Genomic DNA, 21,845 nt, shown 5'->3' with positions numbered 1-21,845 from the left:
AATTTATACTTATATATATTAGCTTATTTATTTGGCTAACTAATCAAAACAACATACATAAATCACTATTGTTTAATTAGTAATACGTTTTTGATATATTATGTAGATATATTTTGTTATAGAAATCAATGCCACTGTGGAGACAGCTGTGAATCAGTATGAAAAGGAAATTCTGAAATTGAGAACCAAGGGTTGGGACACAACGAGGATATTCAATTGTGGAAAGGAATTAGAAACAATTTTAACCAAAGTTTCAGCACTAGCCAGACGTGGCGAATTTTGAAAGTATCTAGTCTTATAGTTCTCAGCTGTTTGGTATCAGGGAATTTGGTTCTTGGCTGCGACCCCAAAATTCTTTGTGATAGCTTGGCTTGCCATCCGAGATAGACTAGCCACATGGGAGCGAGTCTTGAGATGGAACCCGTAAGCAGATGCGACATGTGTGCTTTGCAATGGCACAATGAAGAAGAGAGCTCACTTATTCTTTTGATACTTTTATCAAGAAGAGATATGACAGAAGTTAACCGGGAAGCTGGTTGCTGTGAGATACACAACTATCTGAACTGAGCTACTTGATTTGGTGATGGACAAGACAAGAGATAACACAATATTATTTCTTACTTAATATACTTTTCAAGCTGTTATATATGGAGAGAGATGAACAATAGGAGATATGGCGAAATTCCACAAAGTGCAACTCAAATTGTCAAGCACATTGACAAGCCGGTCCGGAACCGGATTGATTCACTCTATGGTAGTGTGGTTTGCTATTTGATGATTTTGTTAAGTTATGAAGGTTTATTCTTCTGTTTGGAATAAGAAATCATGCCTCATGTTATGTATCTTCAACTCTGTACATAAAAATATATATTAAATATTTAACGGCTTCTTGGTGATCTGCAAAACACCTGAGCTTTAATGTAGAATGGTCTCTCTCCTTGAATGAATGTTAATCTTTTGTGATCCATCTACGGCCCCTGACTTCAAATCCACTATAAGCTTGATCACTACTGCTCTCTCCCCCGCTTTCGGCGCTGGTGTAACCTGATTTGCGGCGGTGCTTTTTGGTCCTAGTAACTCCGCTGTCACTAAAACTCCCATTTAAAAGCGGATCATCGATCCCGCGAATCACTCGCCGACTAGATGATGATGACATGCAAGAGTCATCCTTAACTCTTCTCTTGTCCTTGTCGTGTTTCTTTATGTTCTGAGAGATCTTGTGCAGTTTCTCATTAAACTTTGTGATGCTCTTCTCCATAGGCTCGACTGCTTGAGTCACTGTGAACCTCACGTCTTTAACAATCTACAACATAACATATAGATATAGCCTAAGCTCTTCATCATTTTTTATTTGCATGTGAAAGAAATGAGGAAAACTCACGTATTCACCACCACCAACGAAAACATCTCTCATGCTTTCTTTGATGGTCATACCACTTCTGATATCAACGTTAGGATGTGGAAGACGGACTTTTGTTCGTCTCTCACTGTCCCTAATCTCATCGGGATCAATAGGGCAGTCCACGGATGCATAGTCCCCGAGAACTGAAACAGATCCAGTAAAGCGATCTCCCAGTAGACCGTAAGGTTTTGCTGGGAATACATACAGGTGAACAACCGAAGCAATACCCATCTGCGTTAGACCAACACAGACTTTGAGATAGAAAAACAGAGTGGAATTTGTTTGAGCACAAATGATATTTATTTGCAGGAATGTTGGTACAAGAAGGAGATGTAGGTGGTACCTCAATGCAAATGATGAAATCTTGAACACTAGTCTTGAGCTGCAAGCTATGTGCAATGGAACTTTTGAACAAACCGAGGGAAGAGAGAAGAGCAATGGCAACACCTTGCCACCAAGTCATAAACACGATGGACTTGAAGGTTAGAAACTTGGCAAGTGGATTTATGTGGGAAAGCTCATCTTTTGTTGCACCATAGAACTGAACCAGACAGTATAATGCCCATGACTGACTAAAATTTAGAACAACTGCCAAGTAAGGGTACCTACAGAAGAAATCACAGGCAAAACGGAAACATTATTTTTTTTGTTTTGTTTCTTCATTGTTATAGCAATGTGGTTATCAGAAAAAAGAAAAAAAGGCATGGACGTACCCACAACTCCATTTAAACTCTCCTTCACAGTACACACCGAAGGCTTCAAGAATGAGGGCAGTGAGAGCAGTGAGAGACTTTATAATCATCTGCCAAAGAAAGGAATAGTATTTAGTTGGACCTCAAAGAGACAAGACATGTAGGAGGATGGGGGAAACATACATACATATTGAACAATACCAAACTTAACAACTTGATAGAACCAGTGACTGAGCCTCCAGGGTTTTAAGAAAAGATTCATAGGAAAAGGATGTTTAATACTTCCCTTATCATCATTGTGATGATCTAGTAAGAGGGGAGTCTTAAAGCTCTTGCGGCCTTGTCGTTGCATAAACTCAATGGTCCTATCTTCCCCACCTGGTAAAAGAAAAAAAAAGAGAAGTTTGGAATGACAAAAAAAAAAGGATAAAAGAAGAAAGGAAAGGGGGGAGTGAGAGTAATAATACCTAAGCAGGCAACAAGGTAGCGACCAAAACAGTACATGGCAAAGGATTCATAGCAGTCACGTAGAATGCCACAATCAACGCTGATGGATGGGTTCACAAGTGATGCAAACTGTTGTTGAATCGTTTTAGATTAGATTAGATTAGCTTTAGCTTAGCTTAAGTAAGAAGACATAAAAAAAAATGTAAAAAGACATATCTGACTCACAGACTCAATAGAATAGAAAGGGACCATGAGGATGACTCCGATCAAAAACATTTGCTCCTGAAAACAAACAAAAAACAAATGAAAAGAAAAGATGATATAACAAAAAAAAGGAAAGAGAAGAAGTGTCAAAACCTCAGGGTTCTTGTAAGTAGAGAGGTGATCGAAGACAAGATACATGGAAAGGGAGAGGGTGAGGATCAAAAAAGCACCAGCCATCAAGCTTGCCCAAGCGGGAGCCGAGTAAGAAAGGAGCCTTGTTGTTGCTGATGATATCTCCATCACCAAGCCTTCAACTCCCACCCATACCATATGGATGGATGGAAGCAAGATGCGAGCTTTTTTAATGTAAAAGTCCTTAATCCTACCTTTTTACACCCAAACAAAAAAAAAGATAAAACCATATTAGAATCGAATCCAATCGAATTGAATTGAGCTGAATAGATCCCCGCCCTGTAATTTGATCAAATGATCGGAGAAAAGCGAGACTACACCCACCTAATGGCGAAAGGCAATCAACAAGCGAAGGAATTGATCAGAGCTCGGGGATGATGATGACGATGACGATGACGATGAGAGAAGACAAAAGGAGGTATTTTGGACGACATGGTCAAAAACGGCACGCATTGCTACCCTTTAAATATACTAAAACGGCAAGCAATACTGATACGATACTCTCAACCCATCCATTTCTGTTTTTTTGTCTTTTTTTCTTTTTGCAACTCAACTCAACTCTTTTTTTTTTTTGACATCAAATAAGAAGCTCAACTCAACTCTTTCATGTTTTGTTTTGCTCTTTCCTCCAGACAAGAGGAGGAGACAAATTAACACCTCATGGCTAATTGGTTAGTCTAATTGGTTTGCTTAAAGACCAACATGATTGTGATTAATGTTCTTGGGGGATGGATCCCTCTCACTAAACTTGTTGTGAGATATTTTTGCTTAAGGAAGGACCCCTCCAATTTAGAACAAAAATGGACCTTGTGCCATATTTTTTTTTCATTAATGGATTTATAAACAGGACCTTAGTTTATCTCTAAATTGGTAAAGAAAACTAAATAAAAAATGTAGGACCTAGTGCATTTGCACCTCTCGCACAGCCCTAGAGCCAGGCACTGCTCCAAACCAAATGTACTTTTTGGCTTTGGTTATAATCGGCAATTAATCTTTTGCATGCATGTGCTTACCTCTAAAAAGTAAGTTACCATGGACTAGGGTAGGGCCAAGACAAATATCATCTCTAGGCTAGCCATGCATTGTTGAGAGAGTTAGTAAAAAAGTATCTAATCAAATTCTTCTTGTTGGGGTTTCATTCAGGTCATGATTATGTACCTACTACTTCATCAAGACTATGTTCCTCACAAAATCATAATCTAGCGCCTTCAAAGAAAGCTAGAATACATATAGAGAGAGGGCTTAGCCAACCAGAGCCAGGAGTTTACAAGATGCCAACAACCAATTAATACATGTGTAAGATCAAACGGAATATGCAAAAAACAACAACAAAAAAATCAAAGCAAGGAAGAGACAGATATTCTGACGGCGGTCTCTTTATAAAGAGAGGACTTGTAGATTTGAATGCACTCCTCAAGATCAGCGTCGCCAGTCAACAGAACCCATTCATCATCATCGTCCATATACTTGAGCCTGAAGTTACTTGTCACATCCATCCCAAACCGCTTTGCGATCTCTCTTCTGAGGTCTCCAATTCCCCAGTGGTGTTTCAGGCTCATTCTCATCTTGGATTCACCAAACATAGCATTCACTTTTATTCCATCCTCCTTTGCGGATGGCAATGGGGGTAGGGATGACGTCACACGTTCTGCCCTCTGCTCATCCTTCCTCAGGCTGCTAAGTTGAAGTTGAGACGGTTTGTGGAAGCAGCCACCCACTAGTTGTTTCTCTTCGGAGGAGCAACATGTGCTTGAGCCTGATGATGAAGATGAGGAAGGGTGCGGTGACTTGTTGTGGACACTTTTGGTAGGATCAAGCAAAGGCAAAGGCAAAGAAGAAGAAGACTGAAGTTGAGGGAAGCTTGAGTAGAAGGAGGCAAGATGGTGAGAGCCTTGAACTCCTTGAACAGAGTCCATCACCACCTTCAGTTTCCGTAGAGAATGTCCCACTTTCTTTATCTTCCTCGATGGCCACCTTGCGATTCCGTGTTGTCTGCAGATCCTCTTCAAGGTCGTCGGACATACTAAACCAATAATAATAAATACTATTTAAAAACATCATCATCATCATCGTTTCATATGTATATATATATATATATATATAGAGAGAGAGAGAGAGAGGAATGAGGCATACGTACCACCAATGTTTTTAGCAGCGTCCTTGAGGCTGCCAGCAAAGTGTTGTTTGAGAATATCCAAAGTGATATCCTTTTCACCCCTTGTTTTCCGCTTTCTGCTTCCCAAAGAAAAAGACAAAGAAGGTTCCCTCACTTCCCCACTCCAAGAGACAGACACATGTTTTCCCTTACCCTTGTGGGACATGCACGGTGACTCCTCTATTGTCAGGGCCGTGTGTGTGTCCGTGAATTCTTCTGCGAGCTGGTCGTCTACCATCAGATTAGGTGATCTCTGGAAGCGTAGTATGAGTTGGGAGGCTAGGGAATCAAGGATCAGCCTCTGATTAATAAGACTGTCTCTGGGGAAGAAGAACTCGAGAACAAATTGGACGGTGCGGCGGCTGCATCTGGTCAGGAGAGGGATGGCAAGAGCAGCGTGGAGGTCGAACATCTTGGCGTAGTGGGAGAGTGGGTAGCTGTAGCTGAGGATGGCCACATCTTTTGCGAAATACTGTTTCTTGGTGGCAAAGGCAGTTCCAGCGATTCCTTCCTTGGCAAGAAGATGGTGCTCTGAGCAGGCGGACAGGAAGCTGCGGCTCTTCTGGTCAGAGGCGTAACAAGCAGAGACTATAGCTGAAAGGCACGAGCCTTGTTGGTGTCCCCACGTAATAGCTAGGGGTAGTCCATATGAGATGCAGATGCCTTTGAGAATCGAGGCCACCTCTCGGTGAAGGTCGTCGGTGTGGGGCTGTGCAAGTGGAAAGGACATCAATTAAAGAGAGTGCTAAGTAAGAAACGTAAACTTTTTTAAGAGACAGACCTTGAGAGAGGTTGGGACGATGGAGGTTTCTGAACTCCGGAGATCAAAGGCCTGCCAAGAATTAATTATGTGATTGTGTGAGTAAATTGAAGTGTGTTTATATATTTAAAAAGCAAACGAATGTTAACCATTGAAGCTCTTCAAAGGTTGCTTACGTCAACATAACAAATAATATTAATGCATTTAAGACATTGGGAGCGAGTCAATGCTGAGCAGTGTTCCAACAGTGCAGTGACAAGAATATTGCCAAGTTACTTATAAAAAAAAAAAGAGAATATTGCCAAGTTATAACTACATGTATATGGAAAAGAAGCTGGAAGGGATCACAAACTGGAAACTAAAGGTGGTGACGAGAGAAGCCAATAAAGGGTCGTCACTCATTGCTCAAAATGTCAACAAGTATGGACTGATAAATTCTTATGTCGCTAGAGGGCATCCATCTTGGTTGTTTGAATTCTTTGTGAATGAAAGTCTAGGTCTCTGATTGTGGTCTTAGTTGAAGATCGTTGGGGAAGAGCTGAGATAACAATGAAACGGTGAAATGAGTTTAGGACAGAAGTGTGAAGGCCTCTGTTTTATAGTGCTCTGTTTTGTAATTCTCTCTTGCTCTGTTTTTTGGGTGGGCTGATCTGGGTAGTTGCAGGAAGCTCCCTTTTTGTAAGGAGGTTTTGGCTTTATTGCCTTTTATATATAATGAATCCATCTTGATGGAAAAAAAAAATAACTACATGTATATGTGTTTTTTGATATATAAATACGTATCAATCAGACTGACTGGTTTTCATCAGTTTATTTTAACCTCCACTAATTAATATTCCATCATTTTATGTTCCAATTTTTATAAGTATCAATAGCATCATTTAAACATCATTATTGGTTTTTAAATTCTTCCATTGATCCATACTACCTGAAGAGCATGGCAGAGTGGAAGAGCGAAAGAAGCTCGAACCTGGTACTCCTCATTCCTGAATAAGCGAACATCTGGGGTCCACTCAGGAATCCTATTCAGGAACACAGGCCCTGGGAGTCCCACCAGCTCGTCAGACCCAACCTCTGCTGCAAAGCTGTAGTCTGCTGAGATGTCTCGGTAGAGGGCCAAGCTCTGGCTCTGGGAGAAGAGGTTTAGCGAAAAAGGCTGTTTTTCCGTGCTTACCACTCTTCTCCTCTCTCTCTCCACAGGAACCCACGGCTGAACCAGCAACTCCTTCTCTCCTCCCATCACCTCTTGCAGCTGCCCCATGGCGCAAGTAACTCTCTCCTTCAACCCTAATGATGACCATACTGATACCTCCTCCTCCCACAAGAGTTGTTGGTCCATAAAGTTTTCAGGGAAATCCACCATGCCTGAGTTGATAATTTCTTCCATTTGCATGAGCATGCCCGGATATTTACAGACAAAAGAGAAATAACTAAGAGGTTAATGTGATGAACCAAACTGCGACAAATAGAGAAAAGTAATTAGTTAACGAGAGGATCGGGTAAAAGGGATGATGCAAACATGTGGTATTTTGTTTGATATAGGCTCTTTTCTTGTTCAATATCAGACGCCAATAGCTCCCCCACACCCTTTTTTTTTTTTGTCAAACATAAACTTCATTAAATATACTAGTCTTGCTTACACAATCAGCCGAGCAAGGCCTGCTCGAGCCAAAGAGTCAGCCTGAAGATTTTCAAGGCGAGGTACAAAAGAGTAAGAAAATGGACAGAAGAAAGTGGCAAGGTTCCTTATATCAGTAAGGAGACCTGCAATCTCATTCAAATCCCGCCCTTCACACAGGGTAGAAATAAGGACCTGAGAGTCCGAGAAAATATGGAGACTTTGAAGATTTAACTCCTTTGCTTGCTTGAGGGCATCTCTCATGGCTAAAGCTTCTGCAATAAGTGCTGAGCCCACATGGCTTCTGTTTGATGATCCTCGACAGAGGACTGCGCCTTCTTCGTTTTTTATGATCCACCCCATGCCTCCTGCTCGTGTAGTTTCCTGCCAAGCACCATCAATCCAGCAAGATAGAGGATGCAGGATTGTTGCTCTTGCTGCGCTAGCTCTCTTCTGCACCTTCTTCTTTCCTAGGATCGCATTCTCCCAAGCTCTAGCATCTGCACATGCCTTTGAGATGATATCTTCTACCTGAAATAGTTTGCCTTCAAAAACCAATTTATTTCTAGCTATCCAAAGGTTCCACAAGAGCCAGGGGACCAGTGGTGAGGTTGTAATTCCTAGAGGAGGAAGAGTTGTTCTCAAGGCCTGAGCAGAGTACCAACCAGGGAAGTTTACTGCAGGTTCCGGTTCACCTATTTGATTGGTAAGAGGAGCTTTAGACCATAACTGAATTGCAAAAGGACATGAGATGAAAAGATGGCTGATAGTTTCCAACTCTCCACATCTTTTGCAATTAAGTGCTGACTGTATTCCCCTTATAGCAAGTAAAGATCCCACCGGAATTGCATTTTGTAGAGCTCTCCAGATGAAGTGTTGGATCTTTGGTGGCACCTGAAGATTCCATACTAGTTTCTTCCATTCAAAATGTATTTGAATGGCGCCTAGTGTCTCTTCCCTGATCAATTTATATCCTGATTTTGCAGAGTATTGTCCTGAAGGATCAGGTAACCAGACTAGTTTATCCTCTTGCTTCAAGGAGCTAGGGATGAGTAGTCGGATTTTTTCCTCATAGTGAGGTAAGAGCAAGCGAATTTTCTCCAGATCCCATTCGTTCTGCTGTGTTAAGAGGTCTGCCACAAGCAAGTCTTGAGATGCAAAGGTTGGAGGCCCTATTGGCGCTTCTGGTGCACAGTGAGAGAGCCAGGGATCCGACCAGACCTTTACACTTTCACCATTTCCAATTAGGAAGCCCAAACCCTTTTTTAGGACCTCCTTTCCTGCCAATATACTAGTCCATCCATGAGAAGCGCCCGATTTTCCACTACTTTCCAAGAAGGTGCAGTCTGGAAAGTACTTTCCTTTTAGGACTTTTGTTAGCAGAGACTCCGGGTTATGCAGGATTCTCCATCCTAGTTTGGCCAGCAGGGAATCATTATATTCTTCAAAATTCTTGAAGCCAAGTCCTCCCCTGCTTTTCGGTTGTGCCATTGTACTCCAAGACACCCATGCTATCTTGTGTACATCTGGTGAGCTATCCCACCAAAAACGAGTTAAGATGGACTGGATCCTTTTGCAAAGTGAGATGGGGATTTTGAAGCTTGACATGGAGTAAGTAGGTAGAGCAGTGAGGACCGACTGAAGCATGACATGCTTTCCAGCTCCTGAGAGAAACCGAGTTGTCCAAGACTGTGATCTCTGTCTGATCTTGTCCACCATACCAGTAAAGACATCCTTCTTGCATCTCCCAAATGTTTCGGGAAGCCCTAAATACTTCCCCATTCCCCCTTCTTTGGTGATGCCCAAACAGGATCGCACTCTGTCCTTGATATGCCCTGGTGTCTTTGAAGAGAAGGTTATAGTGGACTTATCCTGATTAATACACTGACCTGAGCTTTCTTCATATCTCCTCAAAATCTCGCTCAAAGCTCGACAATTTAACTCATTTGTTTTGCAGAATATCATGGTGTCGTCAGCAAAAAGAAGATGATTGATATGTGGACTTCTTTGCACCACTTGAAGACCTGGTAGCCTCCCTTTCTCTTGGGCAACTCTACATAATCCTGATAACACCTCTGAACATAAGATGAAAAGATAGGGAGAAAGGGGGTCTCCCTGCCTTAAACCCCTTGCTGGTATCGTTTTTCCTTGAGGAGCTCCATTGATAAGAAAGGAGTAGGTCACCGTTGTAACGCATTCCATGATCCAGCCAATGCAAATATCTCTAAATCCCAGTTTGCTTAGCACTCGTTCCAGAAAGCCCCACTCAATACGGTCGTACGCCTTGCTCATGTCAGTTTTAATGACCATTGAGCATCGTTTAACCGCCCCCGAAGCCTTCAGATAGTGCAAGGTCTCATGGGTGATCAGGATGTTGTCTGAGATGGCTCTTCCTGGTACAAAGGCAGTCTGATGCTTGGAAATCAGATCTGGTAAGAAACGTTGCAATCTCTGTGTGATAATCTTCGCAATAATCTTGTATCTCACAGTACAGAGAGCTATTGGCCTATATTCCGCTGCTGTCTTGGGTGCTTCAGTCTTTGGGATTAGGCAGACGTGAGTCTCATTGATCTGAGGTATCATTCTGCCCGTGGTGAAGAAAGTCCGAATATCTCGGTAAATATCTGCTCCCAGCAGATTCCAGAATGTCTGATAAAAGCTTGCAGAGAAGCCATCTATTCCCGGAGCTTTTCCTCCATCAATGGCGAATAATGCCTTTCGTACTTCCTCTGCTTCCGGAATGCAGCAGAGGGCATCATTCATTTCCTCCGTTACGCCTCTTGAGATTGTTTCCTCTACTGTGCTGAAGTCTGTGACTCCCTGGGAGGAAAATAGCTTCTGATAAAATTTCTCAAAAACCTTTCCTACATCTTCTTCTTCAAACACCGGGACTCCCTCTGCATTTTCTATTGTCGTAATACAGTTTCTGGCTTTCTTTACTTTTGTAACTGCATGGAAAAACGCACTGTTACGGTCTCCTCCTTGCAGCCAGAGTATCCTACTCCTTTGTCTCCAGAACATCTCTTCGTCTCTGTAAGCCTTACTCAAGGCTTCTGTTAACGCCTGGATTTTCCCAGCATCTGGGGCAGCTGCTGATAACTCTTTGTCCAGCTCCTGTTGATTGTGGAGCATTGCCTTTGTACACAGCTCTTTCTGGATCTTTGACCATTTGATGATCTCATGTCGACATCTTGATATCTTGATTTCCACCTGCTCCTCTGTTCCCTTCCTCCAAGCTTCCTCAATGATTTTCCTGGCTTCTTCATTTTCATTGAGTCTCCTGTCATAACGGAAGGGCCTCTTGTTCTTGACCTTCTTTGCATCCAGATAGGTTAGCAGTGGACGGTGGTCCGATCCCTCAAATCTGAGGTAGCTGCAGCAGCTAGCAGGGTACAACTCCGCCCACGCCAGGTTGGCTAAAGTCCTATCTAGTCGTGATTTGATATCATGAGTATGTCTCTTTCCGCTCCAAGAGAGTTCATCTCCCGTATGCTTCACATCCCAAAGCCCATTAGTAGAGACAAAGCTTCTGAAGGGGATAAATGAGCCTTCACTTCGCAATGGGCCTCCTTCCTTTTCAGAGTTATCCAAGATGTCGTTGAAATCACCCGTTAATACCCAAGCTGAATCTCTTCCTAGTCCTATCTCCGAGATTTCTTCCCAAAAAGCAGCTCTATTTTCCTGTTGTGGCATTCCATAGATGAACGTTAGGTAGAACTCCCTTGCTTTGTGGATCACCCTTGTGTCAATATAATTTTTTGAGGAAGACAGAACTGTGAGATCAATATTATTTCTCCAAAACAGAGCAAGTCCTCCACTGAGGCCAGTGGGAGAAATTAGGAAGTGGTGCTTGTACTCTACGGTTTCAATATTTGCAAGAACAAAAGCATCTGAATTTTTTGTTTCCATAAAGTACATAATGTCCGGAGCATGAACATTCCTCAGCTCTCGGACTCTTGGAACTGTCAGGTCACCTCCCAAACCTTGACAGTTCCAACTTAATACCGCTAAGGAATCTGGTCTGATGGATCGCGAAAATCCACCATTCCTTTGCTTGAACTTGCACCTGTTACCTTCCCCACAACTGGGATAATTGCATCCTTATTCAAAGGTAAGTCTTGGACTTGCGCAGCTTTGTCTACACATAGACGCTTTTTTGCTGGGGGTCTTCCTCTTGTTGCTCTTTGTTTTGTGGAGCGTGCTCCTTGGAGTGGGCTAGCTTGCCCTCTTGGTTTTGCAGCTCCTGTGACTTTCCTGGCTGGAGCCCTTTTTGTGACTTGCCTAGTAGGTGCAGCTTTTGTTGCAGTAGCTCTTGGTGGATTCTTTTTCCTTGAGGAGGAAGCCGATCCCAATCTCAGGGTTGCTGGAGCTCGCTGTGGTTCCCCTCCGAGTGGGCTTTGGGTATTTTCTTCTTCATAATGTACTTCAACATCCTGTAACCTTGCTAGAAGAGAACTTGACAGACCTGTTTCTCTCTGTGGTTCTTCTTGAGGGAGTTCTATTCTTTCCAAGGCAGAGACCCTTTCATTCGAAGGAATGTTTGCCTCTTCAATCCTTTCAAGTGCAGAGATTCTTCCTGTTGAGAGGGGCAGAGGGTCCTCAATCCTATGAAGAGCTGAGATTCTTTCTCTAGAACGGCTGTTCACTTCTCCACCTTCCGGAACCACCGGTAAGTTCATTGATTCTCTAGGAGGCCGAGGAGGAGGAGTACGAGAGCTTTGGGTTTTTTGTCCTTCGTCTTGGTATCTCCTCGCTTCCTTACTATATCTTGTTGGAGAGTGGTCTTTGGAGTTTCTTCTCGTTGGAGTGAGGTTCCTCTGAGGGGGAAAGCTATGATGAGATGAGTATTCCCGCTGGTCTCTGTCCCTCTCTCGTTTTCTTCCCTGAACAACTCTTCTTTCTTCATCTCTGGAGTAGTTAGATTTTGATCTCTCTTGGTGGGGTGTTCGTTCTGTCCTTGGGTCCTGCAGACGAGAGTGGACTGAACGATAGCTGCTGAAGTGCTGTTCTCTGGAGTCTAGTCCTCTGTCTCTAGAGCTCAGAGTAAGAGATCTTCTGTGGTCGTGTTTACGACGATGATCCTCCAGCTTCCTTAGAGTGTTGTGTTGGCTGATTCCCTGTTTAGCCTCCACCTTGTCTTCTCTTTCCCTATTAAGAGGGCAAGTGTCTTTCTCGTGACAGAGGGAATAGCATATGAAGCAATGCTTCTCCAGCTTCTCGTATTCAAGATCCACTGTGATGATTTCACCATCTACTTCAACTGGGACGCTCATTTCTAGTTTTCGTAGACCATCGACTAGAATTCTCATCCTGCCGTGTTTGGCATCTTTGTCTAAGATCTTGCCTAGCTCCTCCCCAATCATAGTCAGTGACAGGTCTGTCCAGTAGTGGAGTGGTAATCCATGGATTCTTATCCAAAAAGCTATCATTCGAGGGAAGGTGTTGGAGACGACTGGCTCCCACCTCTGGAGAAGAATCATCCATCTTTTGTAATGATACGGTCCTTTCCTAAGCACATATTGCAAGGCTTCTTCTGAGGTGAAGCGAATTTGGAAAAGATCAGGGTCAAGTTCCCTTCCTGTGAGTTCTCCCTCCACGTTCCAGTACTGGATGAGCCAGTCCACCACCCATTGTGTCTTCTGTACTGTTGGGTTTGTCACACGCCCTATCAGGGTAAGTTTGTGTTCTTCAATCAGGTTCGCGTTGTCGCTCGGGGGGAGTCGAACCGGTGCTCTTCTGTTGTCTCTAGAGGAAGTAACTGTCCATTTCCCCTTCTCCATTCTTGAGTATTTATGCGCCATAAGAAATGTTGAGATGGCTCCTGAGTTTTGTGAGTACTCGGAGATATGATGTGCTGCTGTTAGAGATTGCGAAGATTCTCCTCAATAAGAGGTAAAGTAGAACCAGGAGAGCCGACTTTAGTTTAGGTTGGATGATATCTTTACTGCTTCAAAATTTGAAAAGTACTGCCTGTCGTAGCAGAGAGAGCTCATATGTGGAGATACCATGTCTTGATCTACCATTTGACCGAAGGAATTTTTGAAAGGAGGAAGTTAGGTTATCGGCGGTATACTGGCGATGGTTCTTGCGGTGGAAGCGGCGAGAAAATACGGCAGACTTTAAGATCTCGGGGAAAGGGCGCCTTGCATCGGGAGTAGTGGCTGGGAGCTTCTTTCTCTCACCTCTCTCTTCTACACATCAATGCAAAGATGCTCCCCCACACCCTTTATTGATTGTTATTGCTAAAAGGAAGAAATTAAATTAATAAGAGAGCTGCCAAAATGAGATAAGTCAGAAGCTAAATAAAAACCCAATTTGCTCACAAGGTCAAACCCCTTCTTATTTATAATTAATTGTGTGAGCCGACCTCATCATCACATGTATCATTTGAATCTTTACTAATCCATATCCAGTTACAAGTATATTATCAAAAGATTGAGTGAGAGAGATAATCTTTGTTTGCTTGAAAGAATCAATCATAAGTGGATCTAGGAAAAGAGATGGATGAAAGGAATCTTTGGTTGTGACCGTGTACAATCTTTTTTTCTGGTAGAATGTTAGACCGTGTAGAATCTTTTCCATATATAATCACATTTCTTCTTTTACTATTCAAATTACCTACCCGAGTCTCCTGAATCTCCGATGACTCGTTTGTCCAATGCAGTAGTCAGGTCCGAGAGTATCAAGCAACCCACTCGATCGATCGGCTCCTATATGTACTTTCTTTTCACCTTTATTAATTGTTTTTGGATTAAAGCAACAAAAGCTAGGGTTTCAACTTTCAAGATACAAATGACTTAAATAAATAAATATACACCTGAAAGATTCCAAAAGGGACATCTGACATGTCATGTCGCAATTGAACAAGCAATCCTCTCTTACCTCACCTCTCATGTAACTTTTGTTTGTATATGATTATTTTGAAAATTATTGATCCAAGTGAGTTTATGATCAAGAGTAGCCAAGAGCGTTTGGTTGAAATTTTATTGGCTTCTTGTGTGTTTTAAATGATTCCTCTTTTTTTTAAAAAAAAATATGTGAATTATCATTAAAAATGAAAGCAGATTTGTACAAACTACAAAGTGTTTATGCGGTTAAGCCGGTTGATGCCAAAAAGATAAAAAGCGTAGACAAAGCTATAATTAATCATCTTTAATTGCTCGTTCGAGAAGTCTCATGCGAGTAATACTATCAAATTTTAATCATCTATAATTAACAAAAAGCGTAGACAAAGCTCAATAATATCTGGTTTTATTGTTTTTGGCATCCTCTCGTTTACGTGCGTTGCACAAAAGTATTGTTCCCAAAGCATTAACAAGTAGATGATAAATTAATATTGAATAGTTTGCATAGTTGGGGTGAGTTGAGAGATCAATGATGAATCTGTCTGAATCTTCCTCCATGTGACATCATCAACCTGTCATTATCTCACTTTTATAATCTAGCTAACGCATATGGTTTATTGTTCTTCTGTTTTAATTGTACACTGCAACGAGCCTAATCTTCAATCTAAATATATTTCTCAAAGATCTATTTTGCTGCTTATAAAGCGTATTCCAAATCCACTAATGAACGCACCACACATATCTACGGTTCTCTATATATAGTTAACCAAAATAATTACGTCTGAGGTGTATAAAGAAAAGAAGAAAGTGTGTATGATTGGATGACATCAGAAGGCTCTTTAATAATTAAACAGAAAGTCAACACCCTAACAATTAATTGAGCCTTCTTTTGAAGTGTCAGATATAAAAAATTAATACTTTAAACATGAGATCATTATTTCAGATGCTCCTCTCTTACGGACCAGAATAGTCAGAAACCTTCCTTTTAATTTTTGTTGATAAATTGCGAGATTGTAGACTCCCTCTCTTTCTCCCTTCGTAGATGCATGGGGCCAAGCAAACAATTAGCAATTTAACTCAATCATCTTCACAGACTTGGTAGTATGAGTAGATGTGTTTTAAGTAGTAGATACAAATACAATGAGATCGTGAATCCCAAAGCGACGTGTGATATCTGTCTCAGGAGCTAAAGAAGACTTTTAGCAGGAATCTAATCTTTTTATCTATTGAGAGAGAGCATCCCCTAATTCGTGGGAGCATCTTCCCGCTAGCATGTATTATTAAATTATGTTTTTTTGTAAAAATTATTAAATTATGAAATTATGTTATAGTTTATAGTTTATAGTTTATATGTTATAGTTTATATGATTGCGCATCCAAGATAACAAGCGAGGAGCTAAGAACATGATTGTTGGAAAGTTCTTACGAGATGTCAAGAACAATGTTCTCAAAACATATAAATTAAACATTTAACTAAATTTTGCTTTGAAAATCTCAAAATCATGAGAACTCCTTCTCAAAATGTCTTATGGTTTCGAAATTTCTTTAATAAAATACAGATATCTATATATACAATCATTCATATAGTTAAATATTTTGTTTGAGAACTTTCTGTTAGGGTTACTCTAAAACAGTTTCCAATAACTTTTAATTTTTATCATTTTGAGGCAAGACAAATAAAAGGAAAGAAAACTTTTTCCAATTGTGTACCATTTCGAAGGAAAAATAAGTTTACAAATAGTATGTTTTTAAATTTTGAACAGTATTCAAAACTTCATTTCAGTGTTAACTTTTTCATCTATAAATTATTCTTTATAATTTTAATAGTTATATTACACCTAAAGGACTAATATTTATGTTTTATAATTTTACAAATTTTTAATATTCTTATATTATAACTATAAGTTTAAATAAATCTTTGTATTTTTTTAGAAACTAAACTTATGTATATAATGAAGTTTTAGTTAAAATGAAACAGTATTTAGGTAAAAATTTGTAAATTTTGTTAAATAAGAAAAATATTTAAATTAATAATAAAATACATTTGAAATATTTTTGAGTAAAAAATAAAAAAAGCCATTGAAAATACACTCATTTTTGAGTTCACTGAAAAACGAGACAGAGGCAAACCTATATAACACATACATTACCAACAGGCAACAGTTCTGAGCTGAGCTAGTTACAAAAAAAAAACAGTTCTGAGCTTATAGAAGGATGAGCTTTCGTACACAAAGCTTTGGGCTCACTATTGTCCTTGATTGCAAGTTGTTTTTCTTTTGTTTGTGACTGAAAAAGATGATCTTACGCTTCAGAAACTTAATACTAAAAGTAACAATAGAACGATTGATTTTATTTTTATCCTCGCCCTCTCTTGATTGGTTCCTATGGTATACTAAAACAAAAAATATGTATTATGCTCTCGTCTCCTCGTGTGATCTACTCCTCCAAAGCCCAACCTCTTCATTCATTCATTCATTTATGTTGCATAGACGGAGGTAAGGGTTATCGTACTCGACGTACTTAGACCAGTAAGGTTTGTACTTGGCAAACGCCAAACCCAGCCATGGCTTGTAGTTCCCATTGTAATGCACAACTGCTGCATTCTCTATAGCTGTCTGGTTGAGCGCTGGGTCATAGCCTAGCCCCAGCACGTGCCAGCTCCGCTCCATTGCATATGTCAGGTTGTAGAATGTGATTAACCCCGGTGGCAACGAACCCAGCTTCCACAGCGTTCTATCCTCATTCTGTTCAAGTTTTCACATTATACATTAGATCATATATACCTGAAACATTTCTATCACACGAAAGCTAGCTAAATTGTCTTTTGTACCATGTCTTGCCAGTAATGATATATCCCTGTGATGTTCCTTTTCCTCCACTCTCTCAGGTCGAACATATTCATGCCAAATGCCCAACCGCAAGCCCCCGCATCGAAATTCTCTGAGATCTTTGGATTAGAGAAGTTGAGGTACTTGTCAAATCTGTGGAAGCTCTCCTTGCACGTCTCTACAGCTCCATTCACTTTTCCTTGCATGTCTACTTCCCATAGAGGTGCCAGGTCCTTTTGCACCACAATGTCATCGTCAAGAAACAGGATCTTGTCCAGCTTCGGATACACCTCAGGAAGGTAGAATCTCAGATGATTCAGCATCGATAGATACTTTGGGTTTCGATACTTGAGATTGTCTGCGCCAGCAGAGATAGAGGAAGGATGATTTGCTTTGAAATAGTATTCTTTGAGCCTTGCGGATTCAAGCTGCCGTAGAACAGAGCAGTAAGAGGAGTTGAGCCACTTAAAATCATTGATGTTCTCAACTTGAATCGTGGCATCAGTAGGAGCATTGACGCGAAACCACATCTTCATTGCAGCAAAGTTCAATTTGTCTGTTACTATATGGAACACATGCTTCTCCGGTTCCTTTGCATTCAGGACAGTGGAGTTGACTACGACTGATGTTGCGAGGACGTTATCTGAAAAGATGGCATAGTGATAGAGAGAAGGATCTTCAAACTTGGCATCCTTTTTGACTCCATCCTCCTCTTCATTGAAACCGAGAAGAAAATAGTCAGCCGCAAGCTGGAGACTGAGGCAATGCAATGGCTTGGGAAATGTCTTGGCGGCCAGCTGAATTAAGAAGGTGCCCTTTTTCTTCAGTCCATCTACATTGCGTTCAGTGGATTGAAGCATGGCCCGAAACTTCTTAGCAAGTTCATGGCAGTCATATAACTCGTCTTTTGCCAGAGAGAGAGCATGGCCCATGGCTTTTGCTTGTTCAAGCGCTCTAGCGATCAAAAGGGATTCAGAAGTGAAAAAAAAAACAGCAAAAGATAGCTGGTTCACCAACAACCCATACAGACCAGAAGAATGTGAAAAAAGTAAAGTACCTGGAAGGAAGGTCAGCATCAGATGTTGCTTTACCCAGAACACGTTGATTTTCTCTACTCTGCTGCATCAAGAAAAGGTAGAGATTGGTAGCGTTTTTGGATTTGGCGATATGGGAATATGCTTTAGCCATAATGATTTGGTCTCTCATAAGCTTCAAGATAGCATCAGCGTTGGGGCTCTCATAGTCTCTCCTCCAAATACTGTATTTGCCAACGACAGAGTTTTCAAAGGTGATAGACTTGTGAATGGCAGCTTCTTGCATCTGGTGATCAGATTCCTTATCATGTTGGATCAGGTCGAGAGTCCGTTGAGCTCTCCTTTCCTGACGTAAACTCTGAAAAGGTATACAAAAATATACTAATGTTACAATTCGAGTCAAAAGAAGGAAGGGGGTATGTGAAAGAGAGATCACCTGACGCTTGAGTTTAGCAGGGCTTGTAAACTCCATGTGTGGAAAATGGTTATCGGTTTCACCAGACTGATTAGTTGTAGAATAAGTTGCAGCATTCTCTTCCATTCTAGTAGAATCATTTTGAAATGAATCCTGCGGTATCACTAGCTAATTCCATTTAAATAAAAAAAAAAGGATAAATCCAAGGAAATCTCAAAAAAGATGTTTGTAGGCTTCTAGGAGGGATGAATATCTCTCATAAGAAGATGAGGAGGACATGGTTGGGGTTGGAACAAACGAAGTCTATTCCATTGAGAGTGGTAGCTACCTGAGAAGAAGGATTGGTGTTGGGGCGAAGAGGATTGTCGAAAAGCCAAGAAGATGAAAGATGTCCCATTTTGACACTACCAAGGCGTATGTTACCGTGATGGTCACTGTAGGTGGCAACTATGTTCACATCCTGAATGAATGAAGATACTAATGATTTTAAAAACACACACACACACACAAAAAAAAAAGGATTATTGGATAAAGAGGAGAGAAAGAAGCAAATACTTTGAGATCTGGATCGTAGTGAAGTGCAGAAACAGAGGAAGCACTAGTAGTAGTAGTAGTAGTACATCCAGGACAATCTCGGTAAGCTTGAAGTTCTCGGTGGCTGCACAACAAAATGAAAGGAAAGTCCCATCCATCATCATAAGAAGAAGAAAAGAGTTGAAAAGAAAAGGAAGATGAATCAATCAATCAATCATTCATTCATTACGGTGCTTGTGACTCTAAAATGGCTCCACCCACATGATTTAGCAATACCTGCAATTGTCTCCACCAAAACCAGAAAAAAAAAACCATAAACCAATCGCTAAGTACCACCACTCTTATCAGATCTCTGGCAGAGATAATCATATACATTAACGAGAGAGATAGAGAGAGAGAGAAGAAGGTACCAGCCATAAGAAGCATCTCGACATCATCATCATCTGGATCTGCTCCCCTGCGACTGTGAGAATCCGAACTTTCTTAAAAAAAGGCAAATCAGTCGAGCGGTTTTTGAAACGTGCACGTGCTGCCGTTCCGCGATAAGAAAAACCACACGCACTCCTTAACTAACTATAAGACGACTTTGACTTATTTTTTTTCTTTCTAAAAAGCCTTCCTTGTTCTTCCCTCTTTTAGAAGAGAGAGAGAGCGAGAGAGAGAGAAGCATGTGCATAGCAGTGTTCTCGTGGCAATCGCATCCGCTTTACCCTTTTCTTCTCTTTCTGAATAGAGATGAATATCACAACAGGTTTACTTGGTTTGATTTTATTTGATGCCCTCCCTGCCTCCTCCTTTATTAATAATAAATCCCTTTTTTAATAATATTTTGTGTAAAAGGGAAACGGAGGCGCTGCGTTGGTGGGAAGACGGAGAGACGCTTGGAGGTAGAGACCTCGTCGGCGGTGGGACGTGGCTCGGTTGCAGCAGGAATGGCCGTATCGCTTTCCTCACCAATTTCAGGGAGACCTCCTCCATCCCCGATGCTAAATCCCGCGGACATCTCCCTCTTCGTTACTTGCAGAGCGAAAAGAGCCCTGCCGAGTTTGCCCAGGAGATCGAAAAGGAGGCTTCTCTCTACAACGGCTTCAACCTTGTTGTCGCTCATGTCTTGTCCAAATCCATGTTTTACATTACCAACCGCCCACTCCACGGTGACAAGCAGCACCTCGTTACGCTTGTCTCTCCAGGGATCCATGTCCTTTCCAACGCCAACCTCGACTCTCCTTGGCCCAAGGTTACCTTCCTTCCTTTCCTTCTTTTCTACTTCTCCACCTCCCTCCCTCAGTTGCTCTTCTCTTGCAGTGTCTCAGGTTGAGAGACGCTTTCAATCACCTTCTCACCCAAAACCAAGGTGTTGAATTCCCCCTTATGACTATGGTCGAGGAGGTGATGACTGATACTCTCAAGGACCAAGAACCTGTCCTGCCTCCCGTTTTCACTCCAGAGATTGAATACCATCTCAGCTCTATCTTCGTCGACATTCCTAGACCTCCTGTAACATCACCCCCTTCCTTTCCTTTCTTTTCTTTTCTCCTCTTCCTTTCTTAACTCTCTCATCCACTCTTACTCGTGTATCTCACAGGGTCGTTATGGCACCAGAAGCATCTCCGCCCTCACCATCAAGTCCCACGGTGAGCTCTGTTTCTTCGAGAGGCATCTTGAACATGGTGGTTCCTGGAAGGACCACACTCAACACTTTGTTATACAAAATCAATGCTTTACTTGACCCTCTCTCTCTCTCTCTCTCTCTTTTTTATAAGACTTATCACATTTGTAATTTGTGCTTGTATCTACTACATATAGAGAAAACAGCGCTCATGTCTTTTATTCCAACCATCATCAACATACAATTACAATCACAGTTTCAGATTCTCTTAAACCACAACCCCTATACACATATATAATGGTTCACACGTCACACGTAATTGGACACAAGTGAGAAACCTCTCACATTAAATTACACTTTGACCGAGAAGATCTCACTCAGGGAACTCCAAGTTCCCGACACAGCAAGAACCACTCCCAGTCCCACTATTGCCATGTCCAGGCTCCATTGCTTCCACCCCATCTCTTCCTTGAACACCAGCAAATGAAACAAAGCAGGTAACACAAACCCTAAGATGCAGCAAGTGCTGCTCCCCACCAATGACAAAAAATCTGTAAAGTTTGGCACAAAGAGAGCCACCAGAGTCACTGCCAATACTAGCAGCCATCTCAGCCACGCAGAGTACATCCCACCCGAGAACCGCCTCTCTACTATCTCAAACACCGGATTCATCATCAAGGGGAAGGTGAAGAAGAGGTTGATGCAGAGTCCCAGCTGAACAATAGAACTGATAAGTCCTGCCCCCAAGTTAGCGGTGATGATGTCCATTGTGTCCTCACCAAAAGCCAAGTAACCTAAGAAACCAAAGGCTATGTATATGAAAGAGATGAATCCCATGCCGAGTGCCAAGACTTTGCCAAACTTGTCCTTGTCTTTCATCTCCGATTCAAGAGGCAATACCATTCCAACACCTTCGAAAGAATAAACGGCCACGCCCATCCCATAGAAGAAGAGGGACATACCACCGAAGGCAACAACGTCAGGCCTTTGCTTGAGTATAATCATGGAATCCTCAACAATGACGACGGCCATAGCGGCAAGATCAACAACGTCGGCGAAGATGCTGAGAGGGGCCAAGTGAGTGAGGGTCTTGATGGAGTTGAGACCAAG

At 41.6% G+C, this 21,845-nt stretch overlaps 4 protein-coding genes and 1 pseudogene across 6 annotated transcripts; 1 reads left to right on the top strand and 4 right to left on the bottom strand.

Moving 5' to 3' along the window:
* Positions 1-760: 760 nt before the first annotated feature.
* LOC108848508 (protein LAZ1) lies at positions 761-3,374 on the bottom strand. The gene is made up of 9 exons (XM_018621897.2): positions 3,262-3,374; positions 2,899-3,131; positions 2,767-2,823; positions 2,562-2,670; positions 2,282-2,472; positions 2,116-2,204; positions 1,746-2,007; positions 1,382-1,633; positions 761-1,303 (listed from the first exon to the last, which is right to left on the bottom strand). Exons 2-9 carry the CDS (start codon positions 3,073-3,075, stop codon positions 950-952), a joined length of 1,491 nt encoding a protein of 496 aa, XP_018477399.2. The 5' UTR covers positions 3,076-3,131; positions 3,262-3,374; the 3' UTR covers positions 761-949.
* Positions 3,375-4,123: 749 nt separating this feature from the next.
* On the bottom strand, positions 4,124-7,426 carry LOC108849892 (protein NLP3-like). Its single transcript, XM_056997795.1, has 4 exons — positions 6,781-7,426; positions 5,874-5,924; positions 5,075-5,801; positions 4,124-4,960 (listed from the first exon to the last, which is right to left on the bottom strand). The coding sequence occupies exons 1-4, from the start codon at positions 7,249-7,251 to the stop codon at positions 4,275-4,277; spliced, it is 1,935 nt and encodes a 644-aa protein (XP_056853775.1). The 5' UTR covers positions 7,252-7,426; the 3' UTR covers positions 4,124-4,274.
* A 9,010-nt stretch (positions 7,427-16,436) lies between these two features.
* LOC130494462 (probable galacturonosyltransferase 3) lies at positions 16,437-19,676 on the bottom strand. 3 transcript variants are annotated; one of them, XM_056997797.1, is made up of 8 exons: positions 19,537-19,676; positions 19,356-19,402; positions 19,148-19,250; positions 18,921-19,052; positions 18,614-18,745; positions 18,201-18,535; positions 17,146-18,097; positions 16,437-17,059 (listed from the first exon to the last, which is right to left on the bottom strand). In XM_056997797.1, the coding sequence occupies exons 1-8, from the start codon at positions 19,567-19,569 to the stop codon at positions 16,784-16,786; spliced, it is 2,010 nt and encodes a 669-aa protein (XP_056853777.1). In that variant the 5' UTR covers positions 19,570-19,676; the 3' UTR covers positions 16,437-16,783. The 3 variants fall into 3 exon arrangements, with proteins under 3 accessions (XP_056853777.1, XP_056853776.1, XP_056853778.1); XM_056997796.1 differs by having other exon boundaries at positions 18,614-18,760; positions 19,537-19,674; XM_056997798.1 differs by lacking the exons at positions 19,148-19,250; positions 19,356-19,402; positions 19,537-19,676 and having other exon boundaries at positions 18,614-18,756.
* Positions 19,677-19,711: 35 nt separating this feature from the next.
* Positions 19,712-20,990, top strand: LOC108854243 (uncharacterized; annotated as a pseudogene).
* Positions 20,930-21,842, bottom strand: LOC130503144 (amino acid transporter AVT3C-like; the record flags this gene model as incomplete). The annotated part of the gene is made up of 1 exon (XM_056997799.1): positions 20,930-21,842. A coding segment is annotated over one exon (756 nt), but the record flags the coding sequence as incomplete, so codon positions are not given.
* Between the last annotated feature and the right edge of the window lie 3 nt (positions 21,843-21,845).

This window comes from Raphanus sativus, unplaced genomic scaffold, assembly GCF_000801105.2.
Source record: "Raphanus sativus cultivar WK10039 unplaced genomic scaffold, ASM80110v3 Scaffold0832, whole genome shotgun sequence".
In the NCBI taxonomy this organism is placed as follows: Eukaryota; Viridiplantae; Streptophyta; class Magnoliopsida; order Brassicales; family Brassicaceae; genus Raphanus; species Raphanus sativus.
Note: the sequence above shows the minus strand (reverse complement) of the source record. Positions and strands in the feature narration are given on the sequence as shown.